Source organism: Bos mutus, chromosome 4 (genome assembly GCF_027580195.1).
Source record: "Bos mutus isolate GX-2022 chromosome 4, NWIPB_WYAK_1.1, whole genome shotgun sequence".
Lineage (NCBI taxonomy): Eukaryota > Metazoa > Chordata > Mammalia > Artiodactyla > Bovidae > Bos > Bos mutus.
Genome location: NC_091620.1, coordinates 44,286,351 through 44,301,503, shown reverse-complemented (window position 1 = coordinate 44,301,503; position 15,153 = coordinate 44,286,351). Strand labels below are relative to the sequence as shown.

At 48.8% G+C, this 15,153-nt stretch overlaps 1 protein-coding gene across 5 annotated transcripts in view; it reads left to right on the top strand.

Annotated features, from left to right (window-relative positions):
- The window catches only part of TNS3 (tensin 3), a 222,342-nt gene that overhangs the window by 53,949 nt on the left and 153,240 nt on the right, over positions 1-15,153 (top strand). For all 5 annotated transcript variants that reach the window (XM_070369418.1, XM_070369416.1, XM_070369413.1 and 2 more), the window contains exon 3: positions 3,196-3,233. Coding sequence is in view for 4 of the 5 variants with exons in the window: in XM_070369416.1 (XP_070225517.1) it covers positions 3,196-3,233 (38 nt within the window). In the remaining variant the exon portion in view is untranslated. The remainder of the gene's footprint in view (positions 1-3,195; positions 3,234-15,153) is intronic.

Below are 15,153 nucleotides of genomic sequence, written 5' to 3'. Positions count from 1 at the left end.
CACATAAAATTAACCATCCCAAATATGTTGTTTTGGTTGCAGTCGTTGAAGAAAATCTAGCTCTATAAGATACATATTTGGAAAGGAAAGCATATTCTTTTTTGATATTACACCAAAACTCAAATGATAGTTTCTCAGTTTCCAAAGAAGACATAAAAGTGGCCAGTAGATGCATGCAGAGGTGCTCAGCATCACTAATCCTGTTGTTGTTGTTGTTCAGCTGCTCAGTTGTGTCTGACTATTTGCGACCCCGTGGACTGCAGCACGCCAGGCTTCCCTGTTCTTCACTATCTCCTGGAGTTTGCTCAAACTCATACCCATTGAGTCAATGATGCCATCCACTTATCTCATCTTCTCTCGCCCCCTTCTCTTGAGGGAAATGCAAATCAAAACTACAGTGAGATACGACCTCACACCTGTCAGAATGGCTGTCATCAAAAACACAAGGGAAAACATGCTTTGGTTAGGGTAGAATAAAAAGGAGAACACTTGTACACTGTTGATGGGAATATAAATTGGTTCAGCTATCATGGAAAACAGTATGTAATTTCCTCAAAAAGTGAAAAATAGAGTTATCATATGATCCAGCAGTTCCACTTTTGGGTATATAGTGAAAGGAAACAAAATCAGTATCTTCAATAGATGCCACGTTGGTTGCAGTGTTATTTACAATAGCCAAGACATGGAAACAGCCCAAGGGTCCATCAATGGTTGACTGAATAAAGAAAAGGTGATAAAACATTATTCAGGCAGAAAAAAGAAGGAAATCCTGCCATTCACCATCATGAAACAGCAGTGTGCTAAGTCAAACAGAGAAAGATAAATACTGCATGGTATCACTTATATATGGAAACTGAAATCTGAATCTGAGGGACCAATTGTGGTGCTTGGCTGTTGGGTGGAAAGTTCATAATACTTGGGTTACCGGCTTACATCCCAGGAACAGTGGGTCCACCTCTCAGGATCCTCGCCTTAGGACTCTGGTGGTTTATGCAATTCAGTCTGATTAGTTAACCTTTGTGAATGTGATGGTTTGCCCTGTAATGGCCTAAGGCTCTTGTCAAAGCCCAGTGCGCCATCCACCGTGACTATTTCATACCACTGTCGTGGTTCCACACACCAGAGTTCCTTTTTGGGTTGAATCGGTTTGTTGATCTGCTGCATAACCAGTTACTCCCAAAGTTAGTGACTTACTGTGGCAGTAGCTTCTGTTCTCACCATTTCTGTGGATCAGGAATTTGGGAGTCACGTGGCCGGGCAATGCTGGCTCAGCGTCTCTTAGGAGGCTGCATCATCTGAAGGCTCTCCTGGGGCTGGAGGACCTGCTTCCCAGGTGGCTTCCCAGCTGGCTGCTGGCGGCAGACCTCAATTCCTTCCCATGGGCCTCCTCCCCAGGGCTGTCTCAGTGCCTCACACGTGGGCAGGGTTCCTCTCAGAGTAGGGGTCCAGGAGCCCAGAGCAGAAGTCACTCGCCACACCCTCCACCGTCCTGCCTTGTCACACGACCTGCTGTCACTGTGTGAGGGGACGCACGGGGACACGGGCTCCAGGAGGAGCCCTGAGGCCATCTCAGGGGCTGGCTGCCACAGGAGGCTGTGCCTGTGTCCTGGCTGCTGAGTGGTCCGGCCCGCCCCATTCAGTGTGTGCAGATAGAGCTTCCTCTGGAGCCGGGGAAGTCTTCACTGCATTTCCGCTAATTCTCATCTTCCCTAAAGGCCAGAGGGCCCCTCAACTGCCTTCGTCTCTATCTCTGTTCTTCCTGCTGGCCTCTGCCCCTGGCTGTCCTTCTGTCTAAGATTTTAATCTGGTGTGAAAGCCCCTTTATTCCAATGGCTAGCCTATCTTGATTAGAAAATCACTCATCACCTTTTCTGGGTGGACCCATTAGAAGATGTAGAATAAATATTTGTCTTTGTGAATAATTTCACAAACTTTGGATGCATAGAAAGAGCTCAAAAACTAGATCTTGCAAAGATAATACCCCTGGCTGTTCCCTGCTGGAGTTCCAGGGATCTCCAGCCACGGGCTCTTTTTCTTTATTAGTTTGCTTCACCCTCATTCAGTCCGAGGTGGGCTGTGAGTTAGGGCTTTCAGAAAACATAGAGGATGAAAAGTTTGGGCCCTGAAGTGCTGACCGCAATTTGGGACCTATCTCCTGACCTCAGGCCTTGTTCTTCCAGGACCCCACACTTCTATACACTGATGCTGTGCTTTGCAGTTTCAAAGCAGGGTCCCTTGGATGATGGCATTTTGGCATCACCATAACCCTGGAAGAGGAAAGAGGCCTGGTTCCACCTAGGGCAGCCCAGCCAGGCTGGGCCAGAAAGCCCCCAGGTCCTGTGCCCCCAAGCCTAGATCCCTGTCCTCTATCCCACAATCACCCCCTGGGTTTATCGGATAGATGCCTGCTTGGAGCCCACAGGGGTGCCTGTACTGCACTTACTTGGTGCAGTTGCTTCATTCCGCACTGTCTCCCCGTCCTTCTGTCTCTGCATGGGAACATCGGCAGACAGGCCCCAGTGCCCCGAGCTGCTTTGGTGGGGGGAGGCTTTCATGTCGTGTAGGCACAGCTGCAGACCACGGAGGGCGGGCCTGTGAAATCCGCATTGGTTCCAGCTCTCTCTGCATTGTTGGGGCCTCCGAACCAGCACATGCCTCTCTCAGTCCTCACAATGGCCTGGGTTGAAGGATCCCCTGCAGGAATTTAGATGTGGATTTGTTCTGACAGTCAGTTCTTAGGTCATCCGGAAGTGGAAGAACCGTGGAAGGCAAATGTCCAATTTCTCACTAATTTAAAGGCGCCAGTCCTGAGTCTTCTGGGGCATTTTCAAGTTTCTCTCCTTTCTTCAGGGAGAAGCTGTAATTTCCAGGCAAACACTGATACTTTCTACTGCTCAGCTTTGCTGCCTTTCTCCTCCCAAGGTGCTGATCTGGTGGCCTGAACCCCTGGAAGAGCCAGAGTGTTCGTAACTCCTCTCCAGAGTTCCCTGCGCCATCTGGGCCACTGCTGACACTGCAGAGGTGGCTGGGTTCCTGGACACCATGTCCATCCACCCCACGCTCTGTTGAACTCAGTGTTGTGTCCTAAGCGAAAAACAACCTCCCTCTGTCTGGACTTTCTCAAGAATTTACAGATGGAAATGTAAAAAGTATGGAGAGACTGCTCAATACACCTTCTTTTTCCTTCTCTTGCAGCCTGCAAGTATTCCTGTCACAAGAAATGTGAAGCCAAGGTAAGTGTTACATCGCTCTCCCGTGGGGCTTCTGGAGCCGAATTGGCCTGTGTTGAATGATGTGTATGGGAGGAGACTGCATTGGATCGTAGCCACAGAAATGAAATTCTTTAAGAAATGGCTGCTAGATGCTTTCTGATAGGGTGTATAGTTTTCATCTCAAGAAAAAACTGAGGAGCTATGAAATCCATGTTTTTAATTATAGAAAAATAACTCTTAAGAATTTGGTTTCAGAAAAGAATTTGGTAATTTTGTCCTGGCCATGTCACAACCCTTTCTCCACATCACATGATCCCTTCTTTCTAATCACATTGACGTGCTGCTGTTGTAGGGTAGGGAGGGGCTGGGTAGGGTCTGGGGCCCATGGCTGGCCTTGGGGATTTTTCTGGTTTCATTTTTGAATGTAGTTCATACGTGGGATTTGGAGGGCTTCCCAGGTGGTGCTAGTGGTAAAGAACCTGCCTGCCAATGCAGGAGATGTTAGAGATGTGGGTTCGATTCCTGGGTTGGGAAGATCCGTGGAGGACAAACGGACAACCACTCCAGTATTCTTGCCTGGAGAGTCCCATGGACAGAGGAGTCTGGTAGGCTGCAGTCCATGGGGTTGCAAAGAGTTGGACATGACTGAAGCGACTTAGCATGCACATACATGGATGGGTTGGGATTTTCAGGCAGTCATGGAAGTATGGAAACCCTGAATCAGGGAAGTTGTCCTATATTTGTGCATTCCCTGGAAGGGTTAAATTGCTGGGTGGCCCTACGAAACACTTGAGGTCTGGGGTGCTGGGTTGGGTGCAGAGATTTAATTAGTGGGGAATGAGGAGGCCTGGAGGAGAAGTCAATGGCAACCCACTCCAATACTCTTGCCTGGAAAATCACATGGATGGAGGAGCCTGGTAGGCTGCAGTCCATAGGGTCGCTAAGAGTTGGGCACAACTGAGCGACTTCACTTTCACTTTTCACTTTCATGCATTGGAGAAGGAAATGGCAACCCACTCCAGTATCCTTGCCTGGAGAATCCCAGGGACAGAGGAACCTAGTGGGCTGCCGTCTATGGGGTTGCATAGAGTTGGACGCGACTGAAGCGACTTAGCAGCAGCAGCAGCAGGAGGCCTGGAAATGGCATATGGAAGCTGCAGGCACCCCTAGATAAAGCCCTGGTTTTCCACGCGGGTCCCGGTGTCTGCATCTCTCATACATTCCAGGTATGATGTTACCTTCAGGGGGGACAGGGCCCATGCATCACCTCTCCTTTCTGGGACCTCCTCAGATGCCCTGCAGGTCGCCCTGTGGCTGGAGGTCCAGGGAGATGGGGTTTAGAGAGTCTTGAGATTTTGTCGCTGCTCTGGACCTCATGGGTCAACCTTTCCTGGTTGGGCTCTGAGTGGAAGGAATGTGTGCTGGAGGCCAGCTTTGTGGAACTGTGGGCTGGCTTCACATGTGTGCTCTCTGTGTGAGGATCCTGGTTTCCTCCACTCTCCTCACCGTATACACAGGCATGCACATGCAGTCACACACAGTCCACACTCGCCCATGCCCCATACATGCACACACTTCACACACATGCATGCAGTTTACTCACATGGGCACGTGCATACACATAAAGCTAGGAAAGTCACAGGTGGCTCTAGCCCTGCTTTTTTTCAATAAAGAGATTAAAAGAACGAACTTTCTTATTAAACTTTTTGTTATGGCGCATTCGGGACTCATGGGGAAGTGGCAAAGCTAGGATAGAGTGCAATACTGCTCTGTTATCCAGCCCCCAAGCTGGCCAACTACCCCCACAACCCCGCCCAAATCCCATTCTCTTCCGAGATGTCACATGATGTGTGCTTTAGTCGGTTCAAGATCAGGCCCCATGGTGGGGCTTTGGGGCACTTCTGCTGTCACTTCCGATCTCGCTGTGGAGAAGGCTTCCCCTTTCTGTCCAAGGCCAGGCGTTCTTGCTCACTCTTAGCACTGGGAGTGACTGATTTCTAACCTTGGTTATTTTAGGTCTGCTTTGCCACCCTCCATCGTGCTATGTACTTTCAACCCAAGGAACTATGTGTGTGTGTGTGTCAGAGCAGAGATTCCTGTAAGCAGTGGAGGTGTGGACGATGCCACCCTGGGGGTACATTTCAGATTTCCAAGAGGGTTTTCTCCCATCTACCTGGTGAGGGTTTGGACGGAACCCCAGCCCCTGAGAGTCCCAGTTACAGTGAGCTTTGTACTTCGGAGCTTGTTCCCCAGAGCTTCAGTTTCTTCATGTGTAAAATGAGCTTCGGGAGTTGGTGATGGACAAGGAAGCCTGGCATGCAGCAGTTCCATTGGGTTGCAAAGAGTCGGACACGACTGAGCGACTGAACTGAACTGAAAATGGGTGAATAATACATCTACAATCCACTTGAATCAGCTTGCTTTTAGCTGTTAGTTAGGGTAATTATTTGAATTTTAAGGAAGTGGAATGAGTTATGTAAAATCCACATCACCACGTAGGGCAGACAGAGGAGAGAGCCATGCCCAGAACCCTATTTGTCCTGTGTTATCATGCATGTGTGCACATGTGCACACACCAGCACGTGTGTGAGCATACATTGTGTATGTATGCCTGTGTGTACTTTCTCATGTGACACTCTGGCTGGCCACTCTTGACCCACTGCTGCAGACTGAGCCCCGCTGCCCTTGGCACCGATTCTCCAAGGAGACCTGGTGCCGGCCACTTAGGGGATTGAATTCTTTGGTTCAAAGACTATTCCAAAAGCCTTAACTATAACTGATTATGGCATTTCTAGCCACAATAATTGGCAGTTTGCTTGGGATAGTTAAGCTTTTATTCTTATTAGATCATGGTGGAGGGGGAAATGTATCCGTATTCATTTTTTTTTTTTGGATAACGCAGCTTTGAATGGCAGGAGAGAATGCCACTGGCAATAACAAAGACTCTTCTTATTCCAGAACTATAATGGTGGTACTGCTGAGCAGATCATAAATTCTCAGCCGCCCCTGAAGATAAGCACAGTGTGGGGTGGGAGGTAGGCAGTTCAGTCTCCCAGGAGCTGAGCCACGGCTCCCCGACACGGCTGGGTCCTTAATCACTGCACATCTGTGCCTAACTGTGTGTGTCCAGATTTCTTTGAGAAAACTTAGGTGAAGCTCTGGTTGAAAGCACAGGCTTTGCTGTGATGACTGACTTGGGGATGGTGTGGTCTGTGGGTCTGTGTGCTGGGAACACTGGAGGGGAGGGCACAGCACGCATGTCATCGTGTGGTATGTTACTACGTGGTGTTACTATGTTACTATGTTAATACTATGTTACTACTATGTTACTACTCTGCTGTCCAGCAGAGACTCCCAGCCGGGCCCAGCGTGTCCCCTTGGTAGAGTCGGAGATATGGAAGGAGAGAGCCACCCTGCAAAAAAGGGACTGAACCATGGACTGGGTGCTCAGGCAGGGGAATGGAGCCTTGAGCTAGGACCAGGGTCTCTTTCTTCTTGGCTGTTGGGCAGTATGTCCCCTCAGGCGAGGCCCTGCTGTCCAAGGGCACATGGAGGCAGAAACCTGGGCTTTTATCCTTCTCGTGTGCTGGAGCAAGTCCAGTTCCCTGGAGCCTCAGTTTCTTCATGTGTAAAATGGGTGAATAATACATCTACAATCCACTTGAATCAGCTTGCTTTTAGCTATTAATTATGGTAATTATTTAAATTCTAAGGAAGCAGAATGAGTTATGTATAATTACTGGGAAGTTTGGAATTCCAAATATCTTGCTCCCTGGGAGGCTGTGCTTGTTCATGGGTGCCACGAGAGCTGTTTGGGCATTGTATCTTGTTTTTTTCCTGGCCTCTGGCTGACTCATTGGTAAGAGAAAAAAGGAAGTAGGAGAAAAGAAAGAAAGCTGTTTCAGGAAAGCAGACCATGGTGAGGAGACACTTGGGGGATGGGGTCACTAGTGGGGCACCCCCTAGACGTGGCAGAGATGGGGTTCCTTGAGCTTTGGTGAGTGGGTGTGAGCACTATACCTCCACTAGGTTTTTGCAAATGTAAGGCCCCATATAGGGCCTGAGCTGTGAGTTGGCAGAAAGGAAAGAGCGAGAATTTTTTCATAAAAGTCCTGGTTGGTTGAGGACAGAGCCTGTGAGGGTCTGTGTGTTCATCACCCCAGGTCCTCGCATACACAGGCAGCTTAACGGTCTCATCTGAAACATGATGGGTGATTGTAATCCAGCAGGGTGGTTTTGGGTGACATGAGATCAATAACGAAGTACCTAACCAGTGACTGGCTCCTAATGGGTGCTCAGAAGGAATGAGAACCAGCTACGGTATTGTGGGATTGTCAGTGACGTGCTGAGCTGTGGCTTTTCTAACTTTGATTGTCACAGCCTCCCTCAGAGGTCATTGTGTCCTCATCCCAGCCTTACAGGTGACCCTGAGCCTTGAAAGAGTCACACTGCCCACCAGGAAACAAGACCTGAGAGCCATGTCCTACCTGCACACCCTGACCTGGCCTCTCACTGAATGTTTACACTTCCCTTCCCTCCTCCTCCCACTCCTTGCACTAAGGAAAGAGGTGGTTAATTTTTAAACTGCCCAATTCAACAAACGTTTCCTGATTTGCTGTCAGTGAGGCCCCGAGCTGGGTGCCTAGATGTAGCTCGCTGACCTCAGGTCCATTTTGGCCTGCCACCCATCCAGGACCGACCAGGGGGCGGGGCCAGTCCAGGTAGAGGATTTCATTTATCCACCCTCAGTAGACAGGTGGGTGCCTGTGTTTTGATATTTGGCTTTTGATTTTTAAAAAACTGATAGTAAAATAATAAAATCGAGTGGTAACTAGGAAGAATTTATATATCCCTCTTACCATCAACATCCACACAGCCCGGTATGGTGTGAGTGTTACAATGGATGTGCCAATATCAATGCAATATTATTAACTGAAGTCCATGGTTTATGTTAGGGTTCACTCTCGGTGGTGTTCATTCTGTGGACTTGAACAAACATGTAATGACATGTTTCCATCGTTACAGTATCATTAGAGTAGTTTCACTGCCCTGAAAATCCTCTGTACTCTACCTGCTCATCCCTCCTCCCCCATAACCCCAGGAAACTGCCCATCTTTTTACAGTCTCCATAGTTTTACCTTTTCCAGAACATTATATCTTTGTAAGTGTACAGTACATATGGCCTTCCCAGGTGGTGCTAAGAATGCAAGAGACACAGGTTCCGTCTCTGGGTCAGGAAGATCCCTTGGAGGAGGAAATGGCAACCCACTCCAGTATTCTTGCCTGGAAAATCCCGTGAACTGAGGAGCCTGGTGGGCTGCAGTCCATGCGGCCGCAGAGAGTCGGACATGACTGAGCAGCTAAGTGGCAGCGTACAGTATATAGCCTTTTCAGACTGGCTTCTTTCGCTTAGTCGTATATATTTAGGTTTTCTCCGTGTCTTTTTATGGTCTGATAGCTCATTTCTTTTTAGTGTTGAGTAACATTACATTGTCTGGATGTAGCGTGGTTTATTTATCTGTTCGCCCAGTGAAGGACATCTTTGTTGCTTCCCTGTCTTGTTTTTTGTTTTTTGCACATTGTCACTGGGATCAGAAGCACCAGCAAGCCCTAGTAAGTTCTGCTCTTCTTCTGGGCAATTTTGTTTCTTTTCCTGTAAGATCCCTTTCCTGTTAGACTGTCCTCACTGATCTTTTTTTGACTTATTATAATTAGTAGAAAAGTCACTTGACACATTTCATTTGCTAAAGGTGTGTTCATGGCTGTGGCTGTTGTCCCACTGGAAACTGTTACTCTAAGGCCAGAGTTTGGGGAACAGCCCCATGTGTGAATTCCTATTGGACGGTTCTGGATCTGCTCTTCTGTCAACAAGCCATATGCAGCTGTGCTGCTGTTGCTAGTCACTTCAGTCGTGTCCGACTCTTTGTGACTCCACGGACTGTAGCCTGCCAGGCTCCTCTGTCCATGGGATTCTCCAGGCAAGAACACTGGAGTGGGTTGCCATGCCCTCCTCCAGGGGATCTTCCTGACCCAAGGATCGAACCTGGGTCTCCTGCATTGCAGGCAGATTCTTTACCACTGAGCCACTAGGGACGCCCATGCAGCTGTGCTAGGAGAGTGCTATTTTATATAAGCACTCTCCTAGCTTATATATAAGCTTTATATATATATAAAATAGAAGCATGGCAGTTTCCTCCGTATGAAAAATTCATGTTTTTAAATCCCAAATAATCTGATTGTGGGGTCATGGAGCTCTCCTCCAGGGTGTAGAAAGTGGCCAGCAGGATGGAATCACTGTAAACTGGAGAAGCTCATCCCATGAACAACACTGCTATAGGAGGTTCTGGTGCCACCTTTTATTCTCACTTCTCTGTGTGTGGGCATTACCAGACCCTGCTGGGCACCGGACAGACTGGCAGACATTACACGAGAGGAAGCAGGCTGTTGAAGCTGGTGGTGGCACGTGGCCAGGTGATATGATCACGTGGCTATGTAGTTGACTGTCTCACTCCTTCACGACTGATTTGTTCTCTAGTGCAGCCTAAGTTTGAGCTGCTGCTGCTGCTAAGTCGCTTCAGTCGTGTCCGACTCTGTGCAACCCCATAGACGGCAGCCCACCAGGCTCCCCCGTCCCTGGGATTCTCCAGGCAAGAACACTGGAGTGGGTTACCATTTCCTTCTCCAATGCATGAAAATGAAAAGTGAAAGTGAAGTCGCTCAGTCACATCCGACTCTTCTCGACCCCATGGACAGCAGCCTACGAGGCTCTTCCGTCCATGGGATTTTCCAGGCGAGAGTACTGGAGTGGAGTGCCATTGCCTTCTCCAAAGTTTAAGCTATAAAGCTATATTTATGTAGAATTAACTAGTCCTTCCTCAGAAAAGCCCAGAAGGAAATTACAATCTTATTTTGAAATAGATTTATTTTACATAAATCATGTAATATACAAATATGCTCTTCTGCTTTCTCTAAATCATCACTTTTCATTCCACATGGCATAGTGATTAAGAAGGTGGCTTCCACACATACCTAATGTGAATCTGTACTCCCTGGCTGCACATTCAGCCTTTTGGCTAGTTACCTAATGGACTGGGGTCCTCTGGGGGTGGGGAGGGCAGCAGGAGGAAGCCTGGGCCGCTGTGGGTCCTAATGTACTTTGTTATTTAGCCTAGGACATTGGGGGCACCCTTGGAGCCTACTTTTGAACCACATCCTTCTCACTCCAGCGTGGGAGCCAAACCCTTGGGTAGGGGATCCTCTGGGGTCAGTTGTCACGGATTCTTGGTTGGCAACCTCATCTGTGAGGGGAGGGGCGCCTGAGCCTGGGCATTGCTCAAGTTTCCCAGAATACCTTTTAGAATCCTGGGAGCATGTGTTTTGTGACTTCTTTGGTGGCTTGGCTCCATGCTTTAGGGGAGGACTTGATGTTTGGTGTATCCCAAGGTGGATCCTGGCACAGGAACGCTGTGCTGGTCGCCCCTGCCTGTAGTCGTGCCTCTTCCCCAGGACCTGACTCAGACCAGAAGGCAGTTGTAACAGGATTTTAGTTTTGTCAGTTTTAATTGATAACACGATAACTGGAATACGTGTAAAGTGTCTCAAGGTGACTTTTGAAGAGCCGCAGTCATTTAAATGTGTATATTTGGGAAGGTTCGTTCAAAAACAGCCCTTCCCTCACCATCATCTTCAGCCAGCACAACTTATAGTCCTTTATAGAGAGACCACTTGGGTGAGGGCCCTGTGACAAATTAGCCATTGCCCTGTGTCCCCCACATCTGTAGGATTTGGGGGAATGGGAGGAATGATAGCAGTAATGTTTTGAAATTTTGTTTTAGCAAATTGATCCCAGTTAATTATTGGAACTGCAAAGGGGAACTTACACAACAGACAATTAGATGCAGTCAAGCAAGCTTGCTTGCTGAGGCCAGAGACGGGAGAGGACAGGTGCCTTGCCTGCAAGGCATCAGGATGCTGGTGCAGTTGGGCTCTGCTGACAGAGCAAGGGCACCCAGGACTCCTCAGATCAAAGCAGACGTCCCCCTTTGTGAGGAGAGTAACCATGGAGCGTGTGCTCGTTCTGGGTCAGACAGCAGGGCGGGAGTCCAGCTGTGGAGTGTGCCTTGTGCAGCCTGGGACAAGTCGTGAAGGAAGAGCTGTCCCGGGGCCAGGCTTCTGTGGGCACCTGTCACTCAAATGTAAACAAAAACAAGGAAAAGCACTCAGTGAATATTTCCCTCCTTTCTGGGTGTGACTGGATTCACTGGTTCATGAGATTCTGTAATAGATGATTCTGTATTGATATTTCCCTGTAACCTGCACTCCTTTTGGGAGAAGTAGAAGTAGAAGTAGAAAGTGGAAATTTCCACATGTAGCTGTCAGAAACATCTCCTAAAGCCATGAGACCCACAGGGGAAGGGGCCCTTGGACCTGGGGCTGGGTTCTGATAGCACATGGCAGCTCTGTGAGTGTGGGTGTCTCCTCCTACAAAAAGGAGTAAGGCAGTGTGCCCTAGATGCCCAGGTGTCCTCCATGCATCCGTAGATGGTCCTCTTGGTGCCCTCCTGCCATGCCCATGCTGTCTGTTCAGGTCCTAGCATGTGGTCTACGAAGAGGCAGGTTCCTGGGACTTGCTTGGTGGTTTTGGGGATGAGGTCCAACTCTGGCCAGTGAAACGAGCCTTCCAGTAGAGCAGGTTCAAGCCAGCTCTTGTTCTCCGAGATCCTCTCTGCTGCTTTTCTGTCTGTTGTGTCCTAAGCACTAGGTTCAGGCTGGGAGAGGTGACAGAACCCTGCATGACTTCATTGTCCCCTATCCCCTGTGGGTGGGCCTCAGGGATCTCTGCAGGTCCCATGCTCAGGGTGCTGGCTTTGGGCCTGTTCCCCCCATATCTGGACATCTTGTGCCTTGTGGCAGTTCCCCCACCCCCACCCCCACTGCAGGCCACCCCCTAGCATGTGTGTCTATGGACTGCACCTTGAGGCTGAGGGCCTCTGAGAACAGAGGGCCAGCACTGAGGTCACAACCCAAAATGTGGCTCACCCAGCCCTGGTGATGACCAGAGTGTGTCTGTGGGTGTTTCATGGGGGTCTGTGTTGGCATCTTCAGGCCTCTTGTCCAGAATTGCTTATAGTCGTACACAGAGAAGGACGTTTCTAATCAAGTTGCTGGTTTTACATTTGTGTAGCTACTTCTAGAGGATAGGTGTCATATTTTAAAAATCCATTTCTCCTTTTGTAGCAACAGGATAGACATGATCAACTAAGCATTTGAGTCCCCGCCTTCACATTTTAATCTGTAAAATTAAACTCCAGTTGCACTCTGTGCTTTGTTTTTCCTCTAGGAAAGCTATTTATTTTGAGCCAGGATTCAGGAAGTGCCTGCCTCCCATCTTCCTTCAAGCACAGAAATAGCTCCTGGGATGCCCTCTGGTCACCTCTGGGTACAGCTGGCACCGTTCATTTTTGTGTGTTTCTAGGTGTTTTGACTCTGGCCTTCTCATGTGTCCTGTGTATCTCTGCACCTTTCAACTCCTTAGTCCCCCAGGAACTTCCAGAGGCAGCCGGCCTCCCTTCTGTCCTAGCAGAGCTGGGCACTGGGCTCTGGGCTGTCGGCTTCCCCTTCCCCTGCGTAGACCATCATTAGAATAAACTCATAAGAGCTTCTTTTTGGAGGATGGGAGGTAGACTGTGTGAGTGGCTCCCGCAGGCTATGAAGTCAGAGATTCTGTCCTTGTAGAGGTTTTCTTCTTTACTTTTAATAAGTGTTTTTTTGGGGAGTTTCCCGGCTGTAGGAGGCCCTCTGGAAGCTTAGTGGTGCCCAACAAGGGTCGAAGCCTGTTCTGGCAGAGGAGGCTACTGGAAGGAATTCGTGAGCCTTTTGGGGGAAGAACTGGCAGATAGGATTGGTGTCCTGGCCAGATGGGGACAGGATTGCTGACAGTTCTTAGGCTTTCCTTTTGGGATTCTGGGTGGAGAGTGATACCATTGGTAGGATTTTGCAAATGTGGATGGAGGTTTAGCTTCATCAGGGTGAACTCCTGTGGGTTTAGTGGGACATGTTTATGTGGACATTCAGAATGAGCTAGCTGGCCCTGTGCAGCCTAATGCTAAAGTTTTAAGTTTTTCTTCTGAGATTTGATGATAAATTATGATCTATTAAAATTTGTCATTTTTTTTCTCCCTTATCAGTCCTTCCCTGGATCAAAGGACAGTTGGCAAAAACCAGGTTATTCATTGTACTATTCTTAGATACTTTTGACAAAATATTTTTTGAGAAATTTCCTTGGTATTCCCCTTTTGTGGCATGTACCATTTCCGTCCTTAAAAACTGTTGCTTCTGTAGGTGCCTTTTTTTCCTTTCCTCTTTGTAACAAGAAGGAGAGTGTTACAAAGTCATGGGGGTGGTGTCATAGCATTTCTAAGCTCTTCTCATAAAAAAAGCAAAAGCACACACAGTATTTGTCCTGAATTTTTGGTGCAGCTCCTGACTCTGTTTCTCCTGGCTCCACCTAGCTTGTACAACAAAGTGTTGTTATTTAGGCTGTTCTGGTTGAGTTGTTTAAGCCTGAGGGAAGGGTTCTTTTTCCTGTGTTGCTGTCTGCAAAGACCTCCCAGCCTTGCAGGTGTCCTTGTAGAATGAGAGAGAAGGAAAGAGCTTGGTGCCTCTTGCAGGGGAGAGGGGAGGGGAGGGGAGGGAGGGGCTAAGTTGGGGAAGAAGGGAGGGAGAGGGACTTGCTGGGAGCGAAAGGGGAGGGGAGGGGCTTTTGGAAGGGGAGGGGCTTTCTGGCAGAGAGGGGAGGGGCTTGCTGGGGGACGGGGAGAGGCTTAGTGGGAAGAGAGGGAAGGAGAAGTCTTGGTGAACAGGGGGTCAGGGAGATGCCCTCCTTTTCCTCCACCTTGAATGTGATGACAGAGGCAGTCTTGCTGCTGCAGCTGCATCCTGAGGAAATGCCGTCTGACCATTGCTGTGGGATGTCTGTGTCGGGAGAGACAGAATCCTCCCAGCCCGACAGGATGGTCCTCTTGGAGGGACGGGAGTTTCCATCACAATCTGATAGTGTGTATCTTGACAGCCTTTCCTGATATCTCTAAGTTCACATCCCTCTTGTAAGGTGATAGTATCCATTTCATAGTCGAGGAAGACTGAGTTCAGATAGCAGGGGGCCACCTGAGTCCCTCAGGCCAATTGGGAGAGAACAGGGGCCATTCTAGGAATTGAATGTCAGTCTCTGAAGCGGAGTCCTAAGCTTTTTCTGTTCTTCCATAGCTGACTCTGTGGCACTTGAAACTAAGATATATATTTTAAAATAAACTTTTGTGTAGCACTGAAGCATGCATTCAGAAAGGTCACTGATCATAAATGTCCAGCTTGATGTGTTTTGATGGTGGGTGCATCTGTGTGGTCACATCACAGGTGGGGAGTTGGTGTGTGCTCGGCGCTTTGCAGTCCTTCGTGCCACTGGGGCCCTCCACTTGCTTGCACTCAGCTTGAGTTCGCTGGCCTTTGCACCTGAAGCAGTGGACTCCCAGAGTACACACTCTCCCCCCATCTTCCTCGTTCTACCGCTGACATCTGAGCCCCCCTCTGTCACCTTGCGGTGCACCCAGTGTTTTTAAAGTGCCTTGCCGTTGGGTCACAGTGTGGGGAGGGGGGTGTTCTCCCATGCGTGGGCTTCTTGCAAGAAATTATGGGAAAAGTAAAAATAGTTTTTAGAAGACTTATCTAAGAGAAACTATAGTGAAATGATCCCAGTGATTTTCCTTCTCTCTTCCACCACCACCCCCCCTACCCCCGCCTGCATCCAGGGGCTGTGGGGGGACAGGCGGGACCAGTAAGGCTTAATTGCATTTGTAGGGCGGTGTGTTCTCATGCGGATTAGACAGGCTAAATTGGGCTTTAACTCTCAGTGGGAGAACAGTTTCCTGAGGAATGTGAACCTAAT